Raw genomic sequence first — 15413 nt, 5'->3', positions numbered from 1 at the left:
CCAATAAGCGCCCTCGACGCGCCGTTCAACGCGCCTTCACGTGATCGTACGCTTATGTTTTCCGACATATCTTTCTGGTTCGTGGAGGCGGCAATGGTAGCAGAGATTGCATAGATATTAAGACATATGGTACATATAGCGTTGATGATACACAACGTCCAGTAGTCGCAATAAAAGAAGACGGTAAGCAGCGAATTACAGAGCCGTTCCACGTTCGAAACTGGCCCGAATTTCCGCGGTATACTTGTCGTAGTACCTCGCGATCTACAAAGGCCATGAGAAATCGATTCCTTGGACTGTGGCGGTGGACACACCTTCTTGTTGAAAACCCGATTGCGCTCGTTGATGTAGGTGACGTCGCCCTCGTCCTCGTTCTGCCGCTTGCGCGAGAACTTCTTTTTCTTGTCGACGCTGGCAGGATATGAGAACTCGTACAAGGAAAGCCAGGGAAGCAAACGTACTCCTTGTTGATCTTTGAGATGACCTTGTCAATCGCCGCCTCGCTCGGTTTGCTGTCCGCATAGAGCAGGGTGTTGGCGTCGCGGTACAGGTTCTCAGCCGCAAGCTGCTGCTGCAAACTTGACGGCACAAGCTGAAGGTCACGTAGTTCAGTAACTGCCTGTGGGACTGATAACACAGAGCAACGTACTGATGATGATGCTCCGCCAGAGGGGTCGAAGTGGGTCACCGCCGACGAGCCACTTGCCGCCCCTGCCTTCGAAAGCGTTCCAGGAGCCAACCCCATGGCAATCTCCTTTTGCCTGTTGTAGGTCTCCAGGTCGGGCTTGATGGCGTCCAAGTCCTTCTTGTACTTCCTCCGTGCCGCATCCGCATCGTCTGTTCAGTTCGTTAGGAATGCAGTTCACTCTCTATGCCGCCTCCAGCGGGTGATGTGCCTGAGGGGGAACTGCAAGGCTCACCGTTGAACGAGAAATCAGCCCTTCGTGCCTTTCGCGCCTGCTTCTTCTCCCACTCGTCGTTCTCCTCAATCGTATACTCCCAGTTCTTCTGCCGCTCGATGTCCTCCCCCCGGTCTTCCGCATCGGCCTTCTGTCGTAACGTCTCCGCAAGCTTGCGTTGCCGCTCCATCCTTGCAGCTTCTCGCGCGGTGACCTTCGCCTTTGCGCTCTCCTCAATGACGGACGCACGGTTGGCCTGCGCTGACGATCTCTGTACGTCTGGTTAGCCAACACTGCAACGGCTGCATCGTGGCTGAAATGACACTTGCCATTTTCTTCCTCAGCAGCTCGAGCTTCTTCTTTCGTGCTTCCATGGACTTCTCCTTGTCTACATCGTCACCCTCCTCCTGCTCTTCTTGCCCCTGTTCTGTGGGGTGCAGCTGGTCCACGAATTCCTCAGCGGCATGAGCAACATTTTGGAGTGTCGCAGCCGCGGACGATGATGCGCTTGTCGCCATGGTTTACGTCCCACAGTGATGCGTTTCTATGCAGGATACGGAAGGTCGAGGCAGACGTGAAGGTGGTTGTGAGCAGAGAGGACCGTTACGAAACAGCCAGGAAACGGTGGTGCAGAGCACAGTGCGGGCGCTTAATCACTGATGCGGTACCTTACGTAACAAACGCCAAATATGGTGAAGATGAAAGTTCGCAATGCTGACGCCCGGGCCCTGTACCTCCCTCCACCTCCCTCCTCCGCTTCCTCTTTCACCATCTCTCTTGGGGGCTCTGTACACTGTGTCGCGTCTCTAACTCAGGCGATATCTCGGATACTAATTATCATACGCTACTACCTCCTAATCCACCAGTCTTGCTCTTGGCAAAGACACTCAGTCGGTTTACAGCCGATCTCGTACTTGAGGGTCTTTTAGACTTTTACTGGCTATGGATACTAGGAATCACCTCCCGGGAGGGAGTTTCACAGATTACCCTACCAGGATGTCCTCTTACTCTGGACTCACTCTATGCGTACCCCCCTCCGAAAGTAAAACATCTGGCACTTCACTACACTCACCTTGCGCTGCCTCACTTCCTGAAGTCACTTCTCCGCGATACCCCTCTCTCACTCAATCCGCATCCTCAATAACTTCGGAAGAGCTCTCCTATGCGACCGCATTTTCTAGCATACGCGCCGTTCACGATTCCATCATTCAGGTGCCTAGCATCCTTGTGGAAGACCTTACCTCTCAGGACACCTGCGCCTCAGGCAACACCTCAAGACTCTGGCCCATATCTTGCTCGGCTCCAGATCTGCCTCACCTCGCGGAAGCCTCGTGCAGTGCTCTTGGGTTTTCGTCGGGCTCTTCACTCAAGGTACCTCTGGGCTCGTGGTCTGACGACAACACGCTCGCTGCGACCTCGCAGCCCTGCATCGCCTCTTCTAAAGCTAGCTTTTGGCAACACAACCTCAAACGAGATTCCCTCGAGGAGCCTTGGTTGGACTTGGCTGACGACAGCCACGACGACTCGCTGGTGCAAACCTCTGGACTTGCGGATGTCGTCTTCCCTACTGCGTTCTGCCTCTCGTCCTTGAACTTCTTCGGAACCATCGGTCGCGGAGGCTACGGCAAGGTACTCCTCGCCGAAAATGCGTCTGACGCCGGGATCACGAGCGGGCACGGTTCGCAAGTTGCCGTCAAGGTGCTAGCGAAGAAGGGCATGAACATGGATGACGTCCAAGAGCTGAAGACGGAAGTGCGTGCACTACGCGAGATAGCCTGGGGCCCGGTTGCCTCCCCCTACGGATGCGGGTCAGAGTTCCAGCAGAAGCTGCAGGGCGTGTTTCAAACACGGGAGCACGTATTTATCATAATGGTGCGCCAGTATGCCTCCCTACTTCGCTCCAAACATTGATAGTATGCTTCCAAAACCATAGGACCGTCACTGCGCCCCCCTCTCTCACCCGCACTTCCGGCGATGCCTGCGCTTGCGCGACCATTCCTCAGCCGCCTTCGCCTCATCTCTCCGACTCAGCCCTCTTCCTGTATCATTCTCCCTCCCCATCGCGTTCCCCCCAAGCCCCTCTCTTTGTACACCCTACGCGGAGGCCCTTCATTCCTTACGTCTCCTCTCCGCTGAGCTCCTCCTAGGGTTACTATTCCTGCACGAGCGGGGTATCATCCACCAAGATATCAAGCCCGCGAACATCCTCGTGTCCCCCGGCGGGCACGCCGTCATCACCGACTTCGGCTCCTCGCAGCGCATGCCAGGGCTGCCGGAGATGAACCCCACCCTCGTTAATCACCCACATCACCTAAACGACCCCGACTTCATGTACTCCCTACAGGACGATCTACGCCTCTGCGCGTCGCGGTACGGCCCGATCGTGCTGGGGCCAGACGACCAGGTGTCGTTCACGCGGCGGTACGCAGCGCCAGAGCTACTTGGAGTCCACGCACAGGCAGGGCTTGACGCACACGGCCACGTCCACGGCAGCGGCTCGAGCATCCTCGTCTACGACGAGCGCGTCGACTTCTACAGCCTCGGCGTTATGTTGCGCGAACTCGCTCAAGGAGAGGCGGCGGATGGTGGGTCCGCCCAGCGCCAAGATGCCTGGGAGCGCGCGAGCGACGGACAGCAAGCGCGCGAAAACGGTGTGCGGGTGGATCCCGACTTTGAGGACTTTACGGGCGAGGTGCGTTGAGCTTGGGGTATGAAACTCGCTTCGCGGACACTGACATTTATATATGCAATGATAGCTCAGCGCGCATCACCCCCACGACCGCCTCCATGGACCCGCCGCGAAAGACCACCCGTTCTTCGAGCCCGTCGCGGGCGCGTGGGACGGCGTGGCTGCGTTGCAATTTCCCCCTCTGCCCGAGGTCGTCTGGCAGGAACACGACGAGGACACGGGACTTGACTTGCGCGCATACGACGGCGCGACGGACTCGGAGGACAGTATGGCAAGCGGGACCGGCACTTGGAGAGACGAGCAGCTCAGGGACATCCCGTTCGACCTGTCCCCGCGGATGCCAGCGGAGAGCTTGGCACGCCGCGAGACGGACAACTCTCTGGAGCTGGACGGGCTGCGTCCGCCGCTGCGCCTGCCGGCCGCTCTCAGCGTATCGTCTTCCATGGCCTCGACGCTCCAGTCCGGGCCCCACGACCCTCCGCCTGGCTCTCGTTCGGGAAGCTTGGGATCGTCATATCCGCCGTCGCCCAGCGCCGGTCACCATCTGCACGTCATCCGTCGCCGACCTGCTGTTTACGACCTTAGGAAGGCCTACCACTCCACATCCCCTACATCCCTACATGCACCCCAGGCAACATACCCGCACATTTACCATACTCAAGCTAGACCGACACCAATCGCGCGACCAACCGCCGTACGCCCGAAAACGAGAGGCGCGGACCTCATCCCCGGGGCCGGCGCATGGAGCTTCGAGCAGCAAATCACGATCGCCATGCTCGCGACGATGGGGCCGCCGTCGCCCGCCGCGACGACGCACCGGGCAGCAAGCACCGCGGCCGACGCTCGTGCATTCAGGCGGGAGAGCGCGGGCACGGGCGTGCGGGCGTTCTTCCGGAGTCTGTCGCTGAAGTCGCTGTCCAAGCGTCTTGTGTAGGCTGCGGCTCTTCTGTCTGTCCGGGCTCCGAGCCCGCATGGCGTGCGTTCTGATCCGGCTTGCGGAGGAAACGTTCATTTAAGCTATCGGTTTGTTCTGAACTGTCGAGGACTGGCGCTGTGTATGTACGATTGATTAATGGTCGTTGTTGTACTGTCGCCCGGTCCGAAACCATGGCGAGCGATTGTCGCTGGCGGGAATGTCGACGACGTCTTCGAGGCCTAGCGGACCAGCCTATATACAACATGTGCGCGAGGAGCCACCATGTTTCGTAGGGCACGCTCGCCGGTAACGGGGAGCATTCCATCGGAGGCAAGGATACGAAGGTAAGCCAAGCTCACCGCACTCCGCCCAAGCTGTAGCCAACCTGATCCTCAGCTATTCGTTGCTCGTCAGAGCAAGGCGATCGATCCAATAGCTTCGCCTTGTCGTTGGTACGCCGTCGACGACCGGGATGTTGTGGTAGCTCTCATCGTACTCGACCTGATACGTATCTGCACGACGTCAGCGCTTGTCATCCGAGAGAGAGAGCTAAAGGGTGTGGTCCATTGACGTCGTCCGACGTCGTCGGGCCGACGAGCAAGGACACACCGCTGGAGGCACCATTCGAGTGTACCTCTCTACTAACATTGGTTCCCAGCTGCAGAGGCGACGTGAAGAAGGGGATCCCGGAGCTTGCGAAGCTCCCGATACCCACACATGCAGCGCCTGCAAAAGGCCTGAGGCTTGAACTTTGAGCGATATATCTGTCAAATGGGCCACCCAGTTGCAGTGGGCGGTCACCGGTGAGAGTCAGCATGTGCAGGCACATTGGTCTGTCAAATTCTAAAACGCTGCGATCTGTAGTCGCGTCGGTACCGTCGGCGCACAGCGCTGCCTGGGAATGATCTCCCTCGTCTGAACTTTGAAGGGTTGTGCATAAGTCTTATTCCCCGGTCTTCCAAGCCCGTGCACGTCGACGTACATAGCTGTGTAGGTTGCGTTTTGAAGAGAAGTTGCACAGGACCCGCACCGAGGAGGAAGGAGGCCAAGCCAATTATAGATGCCGAGGACAAGAATAAGTCGGACATCGTCCGGATATGGCGAATATCAGGTACGCGTATATGAATTCGAGCTCCGCCCGACGCCGGGAGGAATACAAAATCGGTTGTCAAGCGATTCTCCCTCCAACGCCCACGTCCTCAACGCCCCCGCCCTCTCCGTCGCCGTCCAGCGCACCCTTCCGCTCTCTAAGCACCACATTCCTTATCCTAATCCAGGAAAATATATCAAGATGTTCGCCGCCGCCGCTTTCCTCCTCCTCGCCGCCGCGTCTCCCGCCCTCGGCAACCTTTACGTGCGTGTCTGCCGTGGTTAGAGTTTATGAACCGGCCAATGCTTAATTTTATGCACTGCTCTTTCCCAGATGACCTCCCCGGTCGCGTCCACTAAGTGGGCCGCTGGCTCGCAGTCCACTATCTCCTGGGAGGACGATGGCCAGTCGCCCACCCTGAAGGACCTTGGTCCTTGCAAGGTCTCCATCTACGTCGGTAGCCAGATCCAACAGGTATGTGATTCTCTTCCAGCCTCTACATGGATGGAACGCGTGCGGGCGTAGAGCGGAAGATGCGTCGTTGTGGGCGACGTGTCGTTCCACGTCGCTGTCGGCCGCTGCCAGCGGGCGTCTCATCGCGTATCACGCTGCGTCTATCCCACACCCATCCGTCTGCATGAATTTCACACTAATGGAAACTGCAGACTCTCATCCAGGAGGTCGTCCCGAGCGTCGACGTCTCGACTACCAGCTCTGTCGTCTTCACTCCCGACGCGAGCAAGGGTGAGAACAGCGACCAGTAGTGCGTACAACTCTCGAACTTTCCCCTTCTGTCGGATCCTAACCCGAAGTCCAGCTTCGTCCGCGTCGAGTCTCTCAGCCTGAAGGACTCTACCAACACGGCGTACCCCGCGCTCGCCTTCTCTGCCAAGTTCTCGTAAGAGGCCGCCTATGCATCCGCTCTCCACGGTGCTAATGTACCTTCAGGATGACCGGCATGACTGGTGCGTTCACCGCGGACGCGAAGGCGCAGATCGCCGCCGGCGAGGCCAGCACCGCCGTTTCCGGCACCGCTGCGTCCACCGGCACGACCGCGTCCTCGGCCACCTCCGCCGCCGCCTCCAGCTCCGCGGCGTCCAAGTCCGCGACCTCGTCGTCGCACGCCGCGTCAAGCACCGCGTCCGCGACCGGCTCGAACGGCGCCGCCACCGTCTCCCGCAGCGCCGTCGCGTGCTTCGCCGGTGTCGCCGTCGTCGCCTTCTCGCTGCTCCTCTAAGCGTCCTGATCCCGACGCATGCAGCAAGGAGGAGGGACGACCGGACGTCGTGTATCTGCTCTCGATCTAGCCAGGGTGCTTGCTTCCATCTCGATATCACTAGGTACCACCACAGCCACTAGTACTACCCCGCCCGGCCCCGTTTTGTTTTTCTCCCTCGGTTTCTGTCTCCTTTTCGTTCTGCTTTGGTCAGTAGGAGAAATACAGGATCGTGTCCCCCTCCGACCACCCGGCCGCCGGGTCCCCCTTTGCCCACGCTCGTCCTCTAGAGATGACCTTGCACGAACCGTCATGAGTTAGAAGATGTACAGTTACGGCACCGGCCAAGGGCCTCCGCTTTCGCTCGTTAATGCACGATCGCTGTTCTCTCGCACGGTCACGTCTGCTATGGTCCCGGTCAGGTCCAACGGGGGTGCTGCTTGATATGCCATTCTTCGAATGCTTCCTCGGGATACGTCCTCCATGATAAGTGACGGTCCGCTACAACGCCGCCTTCTCCTTCCGCGCCTCCTCCTCGCTCACAAGCCGCCCGTTCAGCTCCTGCGCGACCTCCTCTGCGAGCACGCGCACCGCGTCCGCGTCGCGTCCGATCAGCGACACGTACACGCCCTTCATGAGCAGCGGGTACGAGCCGACGCGCACGCCCGCCTCCTTCGTGCGCGCCTGCAGCGTCGTGAGGAACGGCGCGATCGACGATTCCGGGAGCCTGTGTGCATACATATGAGTAGGCTGCGGGTGGGGAGGGAGGGGAGGGAGCAGAGGCAAAGGGGAAGAGGGGAAATGGACGCACTCGGTGAAGATCTGCTGGCGGAACGGCCGCTCGCTGGGCGGCGGGAGCGGGAGGAAGGGCACGAGGCCGTCGAGCATGCGCTGGAAGAGCCGCGGGATGCCGGGGAACACGCAGAGCTTGCCCTCCAGACGTACGACGGGCTGCAGAATCGCATCTCAGTATTTCTGCCGGACACGGAGGGTGCCCGCACGAGACGTAGGAGAGAAGAAGGACACTCACGACCCAGATGTCCGGCGCGATGTAGAGCACCTCGGCGCGCGCGGGGAAGAGCGCCATGCGCTCGCGCGCGGTGCGCTGCTCCTCGTTCTGCTGCGCGAAGTCTGGCCGGTGCTTGATCATCTCGGTCATGCGCCGCAGTGCCTCCTTGTCGTGCTCGAGCGGCTGGTCGAACGCCTTCGCGAGCGACGCGTAGGTGATGTCTACGGGCGGCATGAGTTACGGACGTCGAAGGGAGCAAGAGCAGGACGGCGCACCGTCATGCGTGGGCCCGATGCCCCCGGAGCTGATTACGAAGTCGTACGTCTTGACAAGTCGGCGTGCGGCCTCGACGCTATACAGCAGTGTCGGACGATGCGCATATAGCCGGAGAGAAACGAGAGAATTAGACGCACATGTCGTCTTCCTCGTCGGGGACGACCTCTATCCGCTTCCTGGATGCATGGGCCGCGTGTCACCGAGACGTACCTGCGCGGAGGTGCAGCTCTACTCACAGTTCGATTCCGTTCTCGAAGCAGAATCGCGCGAAGTAGTTCGAGTTGCGGTCCAACGTCTTGCCGTTCAGGATCTCGTCTCTGTGGGCTCGCGCTCAGCGCGCCCTCGTCGTATACGTTACCGCGCACGTCGGTACGCACCCTATGATCAAGGCCGCGGCCGTCTTGATGAACCTCCCCTCACCGAGCGGGTTCGCGGGCACAGGAGACACAGGGAAGTTCCATTGTGGCTGCTCGGGCGGGGCAGGGTTGGTTGTAGTGGTCGACATGGCTCGCGAGGGCTTTGCGGGGGTGGCAAAGCTTAATAACGGTGCTGGATAGCGTGATATCGACGACGTCTGTGTGTATGACAAAGACGGTAGAGCACGAGGGAGGGCGCGGGTGCTTGATAAACGTGAGAAGGGCCTAACTCCGAGACGAACTAGACCGAGGGCGCGGACGTGCTGCTGCATGCGCACCGGTTGGTGACAGGAGGCTCTTACGCTGAACGGAGGATTCTGTCGCGTTGAGGGAAAAGGTCTTGCAGTGTCATCGGTACGCGTACATTGGTCGAAATTGCGGGCCTACTCACCTATTGACCTATAGCTCGACCAAGTATCACCCTTCTCTCTACACACCACGCGTTCAGGCTATTGTCGCGACGAGAATGAGCGAGAAGAGAGCGAAGAGTTTGGCTGAGCTGCAGGTCGGCGGGAAGTGGTCGCGACAGACGGAGACAAGCGTCATTGCCCTCGCACATGATCAACACATAACCTCCGCTCGCGTGGGGCTGCAGCGACGCCATTTAGGAAAAGGCGCGCGGCGAGATCGTTATTGCAGGAACCGTGCAAAGCAGGCCAGACTCGAGTGCCTCAGAGTTGCTCAGAACTAGCACTCGGAGGGGAGGTGAACACCGGAATTTGCGGCCTATGCGGTGGTGGCGGGCAAAGCATGGCCCTGTCGTGGTCGTTGCTGAGTGAGATAGTGGTAGGACAAACTCCCAAACTGGGACTCACTCAGCGAGCTCAACTCGCTAGCCGGCTCTCTCGAAGCCTCGATGTCCGGGTTATAGAAACTCTCACTGGCACGCAGCGTCTTTCCAATTTTTCTCTTGTTTATCTGGCGTCCGTTAGCAACCGTTGACGAGAATATCTCCAAGAAAGAACATGTCCAAATCCGCGACTGAATTCAAGCAACGCGGTAATGACTGTTTCAAAAAAGGGCAGTTTTCCAAGTACGTGCAGCCCCAAAGAGGAACACTACGACAGTGAGACTGACTGTTCTTGCGGCTACGTGATACCATTACTCTCTCTAGAGCTGCTGATTTATACTCAAAGGTAAGCGCATCGCATACTTTGGTTTACTCAGAAACCACGATTGAACTGCGTCTCCTCAGGCGGAGAAATCCGACCAGAAGGACCCTGTCTACCCATCCAATCTCAGTGCGGCGCTCTACGAGGCAGGAGACTACTCGCCGTGCATCGACGCCATCCTTCGTGCATGGAAGATCCTGAAAGATCGACCAGGTGAAAAGACAGCCCTCGTCGTAAAGCTCTCAACTCGGCTCGCGAAGGCGCTCTGCCATGGTGCGAGCGCGAACCCGGTTTCGCTTGGAGATATCCGACGCAAAGAAAGCGAGATCAAGGGCCTCCGGGAGACGAGGCTGGAAGGTCTATCGTCCAACGCCAATTCTGCCGCGAGTGACGAATTATCACGCGCATGGCAGGCGTGGACGGAAGTGGAATCCGACGTTCTGGCATCTACCGTCATGCGGGACAGATGCCTGAACGATTTCGCCCGTATGCCCCACTTCTCACAGCCTCTGTGAGTCCAGGGCCCAATTTTTAAAGTGACACCTGCGCGCTAACAGACCCTTCGTTTGCCAGCGACGAAGGTCTCCAGTACTACACAGTTCGTATCACGCATACATCCCATTATGTCTCGGCCCCTGACCCACGTCTCGCGCGAGTAGATTGGGATGGACCGCATAATCGACCTCACCAAGGGCTGGTACCCTGAAACAAGCCCGTTTCCACTCGCGTTTGGAAAGCTTTCCTTGGAACAACTGTCCAATCTCTCATTCCTCTTCGGAGGAGTAGGAGATGGTAGGAGTCGCTCTTCTCTCTTCATGCAGCGAAACTGAATATACTGTTCGCCAATGTAGGGCGTCATGCACTCGGCACGCTTGTAGGGCTATCCCAAGCGTTCAAGAAACTCCCCTCCGCCCGCCAGTCGGTCTTCCATACACATCTCACTCTGCTGGACATCCAACCCGCGACAATCGCCCGCAACCTCTGCATGTTCATGCTCCTGCACGAGCTGAACGAGACGACGGATGCCGTAGCCCGCCTGGAGATCAAAGCGACGCTCATGTACTCGTTCCTCGCGGTTGTCATGCCCGGATACTGTTACAACCGGTATGCATAGATGTGCATAACTTACCTACTGTGCGCTGATCTGTGCAATAGCTTCAAGATTCTGGCGTGGGATCTGCAAGAGCGCCTGTCCGACACACCCCCGCGCCTCCCGTCTTTACTACACGTTGACGCCGAGTCGATTCCTCCTTTGAAGGCGGCACTCGCGTACTGGCTCACCGCGCAGAAGATGACTTCCCGCGTCCTCGCTGTACACGCGCACACCGACCCCCTGGGCCAACAGGAAGCGGCAGATCTCTGGCTCGGCGGCGGGCACGGGCGGCACCACCAGGACTACCTCGCCGGCCTGTCGGAGAAGACCAGGATGTACGAGATGGCGCTGCGGACGCTGCCCGTGTCGACGCTTATGGACATGCCCCACATGCCCGCCGGGGTGTCTGAGCGCCAGGCGCGCGCGCACGTGGAGGCGAACATGGCGATGTATGTGGACATCCTGCGGAATGAGATGAGCGGGCATACTGGGCGCCGCGAGGCGCAGTGGTATAAGGCGACGAAGGTCTTCATTCCGCCTGTGGCTCTGCGGAAGCGACACCCTGGTTTCGATGCGGCTTGGCGTCAGCTGAAAGCTTCGGGCGCTATAGATCAAGCAACTCGACTTCAGGTACGTAGGTCCGAGTGGAGGCTGGAAACTACACCTTGAACCGTAATTAATGACTGGTCCGACAGATCCTGGAACACGTTAACAGCGACTGGAAGGCCAACATCACGTTCTACGCAAGTTTCCAAACCAAATTCCGGAATTTAAAAGTCACTGATACTGTGCCTTTATGTTGCAGAACGCTCGGTACAACAACCCGAAATACGAGCCAAGCGGGAACGGATATCGGAAAATGGAGTTCGGAATGTTCGACAACGTTGACTTCATGGCCGAATTCAGTCGCAAGGGCAAGTCGAGCACTGGGGATCCGGACATCCTCACGTGGGACGTAGCGAGTACGTTCTTCGACCAGGTCGCGGACGCGCTGCGCGTCCTGAGCGGTCGCGTCACGATTGAGCTCATCAGCGGCGGCCTCTCGGAGGTGCTCGCCAAATCCACTTTTGGGAACAATCCTGGCCGTCCGGATGTGTTCCCGAAGAAGTTTATGAGGATGTGGCACAGCAACGTTCCGTGAGTCGTCTCCCGTAACACATGTGTTGTTGCCTGCTCACCCAGATATGCGAAGTGACTATACGCATGGTATTATTAACTTAGCCATCTACGTGACGCCGAGCCTCGAGAACGATGCGCAAGCGGGAGCGGCGTGTAACTGCCTGGTGAACAAGGGCGTGTGGGGGAGCGATGAGGACTACTTCACTACGTGCGTTTTGCATCACTTTCCAGTTGTGTATGCGCTCGCTGACGTCTATAATCAGCTATTCCCTCCTACTTCCCAAGGACGTGCCGCGGGTCTTAGGATGCAGTGTCATTCGCTCCGACGTCGTCAGGGACATCCTCGTTCTCGGCTCCATGCCTCTGCCACGCCCCCTCGACGAGCTCGCCACGCGCGACGAGCTCACGACGTGGCTGACACAAGTCCTCTTCAACACCTTCATCTCCGGCCGCGCGAAGCATCCACCATACGCCGTGCGCCTCCCACACAACCTTGTTGCGTTCTTCGCGCTCCTGCTGCACCTCCACCGTGTCGGCTTCCCGGGACACTGGCTCTCCGAGTTCCTCGCGCGCGTCCTCAGCGGAAGTATGGTGTCCGACATCGAGCCCTACACCGACCTCTGGCCCATCCCCGAGGGGTACCTCCGCCGGCGTGTTCCCTGGCGGAGCATCAGAACGGACCCGTGGCTCGTCGAGTTCGAGACGATCATTGCGTCTGCGTACTACGCCATCCCGTTCCCGGTCGCGAGTGCGCTGCCCGCCGGGTTCTCCCGCGACCCGGACGACGTGCACGTGTGGGAGGCGGCGGTGTCCCCGACGCTGCCGTTCACGACGTCGTTCATGGGCGTCGACTCGCCGTTCGAGCCGGTCACGCGCTTGCTGTTCTACGACCCGGCCGCGGGGACGGCGCGTGCGATCATCCGCGGGTTGCGGCAGACGTTCGAGGGCCGCGCGGGCTCGCATGCTCCCTGGACGTTCTTCGTGCTCACCGCGCAGGAGGACGTCGACTATCAGGTGCGCGTGAGCTTCAGGCTGAGCAAGAAGCGTATGGAGAAGATTCAGGAGAAGTGGAAGATGGTAGTGTATCGCGATGATACAGGAGAGGAAGGTGAGCATCCTGGGGGAACTGATCGTGTTGTTTGACCGGGTTACTGATACTTTTCGATTTCATAGCGACCCAACCCATCTTCGTCAGAAGCTGCAGAAGACGAACTGTAGGATTGGAAGACGACGTTGATTAAGTGCTGCTACTAGTGAGTGCTGTGGACATGTAACAGCGTGCAAACCATTGGGTTAACAGACAATGCGCTCCTTCGAAGTGATACTGTCATCTTTCGTCCTCCCTTCCTGCGTCTGTCACCTGTCGCCAAATGTTCGGGATTCATCGTGTTAAGATGGTTGCAAAGTTCAAATGTGGCAATATGTCGCCTCCTCTTCGGCAGTATCCATTTATCTCGGTGGGTTCTGCGCAACTATACGTATCACATTTCCCCACGGACTCGAATGCTAATGAAAGTTATCAACCATGTAGATACCCGTGTGACTCCAGAGACCCCAGTGGAATATAGTAGCGTCGTGACTATGGTGAACCTAAAACGGGGAACAAAACAATATTACGAAGCCGATGAAGCGACATGCTCAGTACGAGGAGTCGTATGGGGGTGGAAGCGTCGAACCCGCCGAGCTCGAACGACCGTCGTCCAAATCTTCGACTGCCTGCATGACACGCCCCCCCGCAAGGCTCACGCCGCCGTCCATCGCACAAGCACGAACCTGGCCCTGTGCTAGGGAGCCAAGGTCTGTCCGCCCCCACCGGTCTGACCAGGACCCACGAAGAACGGCTTCCGGAGCCGTCTCCAAATTCGCCGTACGCGCGTCTGCTACCTCGCATTTTTCGTCGTCGTGGACGACGAAGTCTGAGTCTGAAGGCGGCGGGACTGTGGCTTGGACGGCGAGAGAGGTAGGTCGGGACGCTCCGTTTGATGCTGAATGGGTGGCGACATCCGCCTCAGATCGCCTGATTGTCCCAGCGCGTGTCTGTTGCGAAGGCACGACTCTCCAAGGTGCAGACGACGTGGCCGTCCAAGATCGCGTTTCGCTGTCTTGAGCGTGTGGGGATATTGCGTTAGGCCTCCCTGAGCAGACCTTGTTCAGCTTCCACAACGGCACCGTTGAAACGCGGGACTAACCTCTTCCGTCGACCGACGTGCTAGATTCTCTGCGTTTGGCAACAATGCGGAACCCGAGCATAGCAAGCATGATAACAGCAAGAACGGAACCCAGCACAACTCCGGCGATGCCGGCACCGCTGTGGCCACCGCGTCTGGACGAGTTTGTGCTCTCCGGAGCCGGAGGAGGTCCCGCACTCGGCATCGAAAGGCCTGAGGAGGTCGTCGTGGGAGCCCCTACGTAGTATGCGGCTGTCGCTCCGATGTTCACTTGCGGAAGGCAGGTATCGATCGCCCCGGACTGGGTGACCACCGCATCCGTATGCTTCGACGAGGTACCGTCGCAATCGTTTATACGGAACACCACCGGAGTCCCTGCGGCGAACCCCGTATTCCAGGTGAAGACCGTGGTGTTCAGATTGTTGAACTCCAGAGAGAAGTTTGGAAGACCCGGGGGCGTACTCCCCGGGACGTTGACAATGGAGAGGAAGTAGGGCGCCATGCCGCCCGTCCAGACAATGGTTGTGGGAACACATTGCGTGAGTGTAGGCGGAGTGGAGATCTCGAGGAATTGCGCCCGCACGCCGTTTGTCATGGAAAGGAGGGGGAGGACAAGCAGCTGCAGGAGGGCCGAGTTTCTAGGACGGCACTTGCGCCAGCGCGAGCAACGTTGAGCGGGCTTGATGTAGTCCACGGGCTGGTATCGAGGCGTGCTTGCGCTGGGAGCTCTCCACCGGGGAACCATGCATTGTATCGCGCTCGCGGCCTCGTCCAATGTCATTGCGGTGCGGTGACTAGCACGCGCAGCTCCAAACACCCTGAGATACCTTCGTTAGTCCCAGCAGCACTTGGGAGAGTGTATGAGCAGTTGATACCTGTGCTTTGTTGAGCTCCTCATAAACAGCCTGCACTCCGAAAAGCCGGTCTCGTGAGTGACTCTTCGAGGAGGAAGCCTGGGACCCGGAACTGGTAGGACGTAGCGGAAAGTGTGTCTAGACTGACGCCGTAGTGGGTAAGGGGAAATCCACGACTTGAGGCGATAGTCACTCACTCATAAAATCAATGATGTCGGTTTGGTTCCGCCCTGCGCATACTGAGGCACTGAAGTGATGAACTCTGAACCTGGAAGGCTGTAAGCCGCACAAAGAGAGGTCTTCAGTCTGTGAGAGAACGACTATGATTGCATAGTACTGTACCTGTAAGCCGCACAAAGAGAGGCTACAAGTACTAGTAAGTAAACATGTAAGGAAGCATAGGTAGTGTGGGACTTACTCTTCAGTCTGTGAGAGAACGACTGAAGAGCAGAGGCCTGCAGAGTCCTCCTTATATACTACTGGGGAGGACGATGAGTAAGCGTATAAGAAGAGAGCATGTGACGTCCAGAGGACGCTGACTGAGCGATGAGTAACG

At 58.3% G+C, this 15413-nt stretch overlaps 6 protein-coding genes across 6 annotated transcripts; 3 read left to right on the top strand and 3 right to left on the bottom strand.

Moving 5' to 3' along the window:
* Positions 1–89: 89 nt before the first annotated feature.
* TRAVEDRAFT_31495 (SYF2-domain-containing protein) lies at positions 90–1490 on the bottom strand. The gene is made up of 6 exons (XM_008045176.1): positions 1229–1490; positions 921–1170; positions 650–837; positions 462–592; positions 315–411; positions 90–264 (listed from the first exon to the last, which is right to left on the bottom strand). Exons 1-6 carry the CDS (start codon positions 1415–1417, stop codon positions 196–198), a joined length of 924 nt encoding a protein of 307 aa, XP_008043367.1. The 5' UTR covers positions 1418–1490; the 3' UTR covers positions 90–195.
* A 1552-nt stretch (positions 1491–3042) lies between these two features.
* On the top strand, positions 3043–3600 carry TRAVEDRAFT_133149 (kinase-like protein; the record flags this gene model as incomplete). Its single annotated transcript, XM_008045489.1, has 2 exons — positions 3043–3192; positions 3244–3600. Coding segments are annotated over 2 exons (507 nt in total), but the record flags the coding sequence as incomplete, so codon positions are not given.
* A 2195-nt stretch (positions 3601–5795) lies between these two features.
* Positions 5796–6831, top strand: TRAVEDRAFT_40004 (uncharacterized protein; the record flags this gene model as incomplete). The annotated part of the gene is made up of 5 exons (XM_008045224.1): positions 5796–5858; positions 5928–6068; positions 6260–6357; positions 6412–6492; positions 6543–6831. The coding sequence occupies 5 exons, from the start codon at positions 5796–5798 to the stop codon at positions 6829–6831; spliced, it is 672 nt and encodes a 223-aa protein (XP_008043415.1).
* Positions 6832–7311: 480 nt separating this feature from the next.
* Positions 7312–8600, bottom strand: TRAVEDRAFT_23676 (uncharacterized protein; the record flags this gene model as incomplete). The annotated part of the gene is made up of 7 exons (XM_008045128.1): positions 7312–7537; positions 7622–7761; positions 7841–8040; positions 8095–8171; positions 8233–8271; positions 8332–8412; positions 8473–8600. 7 exons carry the CDS (start codon positions 8598–8600, stop codon positions 7312–7314), a joined length of 891 nt encoding a protein of 296 aa, XP_008043319.1.
* Positions 8601–9476: 876 nt separating this feature from the next.
* TRAVEDRAFT_74644 (uncharacterized protein) lies at positions 9477–13444 on the top strand (the record flags this gene model as incomplete). The annotated part of the gene is made up of 14 exons (XM_008045488.1): positions 9477–9544; positions 9626–9647; positions 9707–10134; positions 10197–10221; positions 10283–10415; positions 10475–10727; positions 10779–11346; positions 11412–11459; positions 11522–11853; positions 11909–12043; positions 12099–12943; positions 13009–13088; positions 13155–13292; positions 13367–13444. 12 exons carry the CDS (start codon positions 9477–9479, stop codon positions 13074–13076), a joined length of 2925 nt encoding a protein of 974 aa, XP_008043679.1. The 3' UTR covers positions 13077–13088; positions 13155–13292; positions 13367–13444.
* Positions 13445–13451: 7 nt separating this feature from the next.
* TRAVEDRAFT_154664 (uncharacterized protein) lies at positions 13452–14886 on the bottom strand. The gene is made up of 2 exons (XM_008045487.1): positions 14025–14886; positions 13452–13970 (listed from the first exon to the last, which is right to left on the bottom strand). Exons 1-2 carry the CDS (start codon positions 14782–14784, stop codon positions 13474–13476), a joined length of 1257 nt encoding a protein of 418 aa, XP_008043678.1. The 5' UTR covers positions 14785–14886; the 3' UTR covers positions 13452–13473.
* Between the last annotated feature and the right edge of the window lie 527 nt (positions 14887–15413).

Source organism: Trametes versicolor (assembly GCF_000271585.1).
Source record: "Trametes versicolor FP-101664 SS1 unplaced genomic scaffold TRAVEscaffold_12, whole genome shotgun sequence".
NCBI lineage: Eukaryota > Fungi > Basidiomycota > Agaricomycetes > Polyporales > Polyporaceae > Trametes > Trametes versicolor.
The sequence above is the reverse complement of the archived record's forward strand: the minus strand, read 5'-3'. Positions and strand labels throughout refer to the sequence as shown.

Excerpts from the sequence above, each read along its gene's own strand:
- TRAVEDRAFT_154664 (XM_008045487.1), bottom strand. The coding sequence starts at position 14,784 with ATGACATTGGACGAGGCCGCGAGCGCGATACAATGCATGGTTCCCCGG. Across the intron at positions 13,971-14,024 it reads CACGTCGGTCGACGGAAGAG|GGAGGCCTAACGCAATATCC; the intron begins GTTAGTCCCGCG and ends AGGTCTGCTCAG.
- TRAVEDRAFT_31495 (XM_008045176.1), bottom strand. The coding sequence starts at position 1,417 with ATGGCGACAAGCGCATCATCGTCCGCGGCTGCGACACTCCAAAATGTT. Across the intron at positions 838-920 it reads GGCTGATTTCTCGTTCAACG|ACGATGCGGATGCGGCACGG; the intron begins GTGAGCCTTGCA and ends CGAACTGAACAG. Across the intron at positions 265-314 it reads ATCGGGTTTTCAACAAGAAG|ATCGCGAGGTACTACGACAA; the intron begins GTGTGTCCACCG and ends TGGCCTTTGTAG.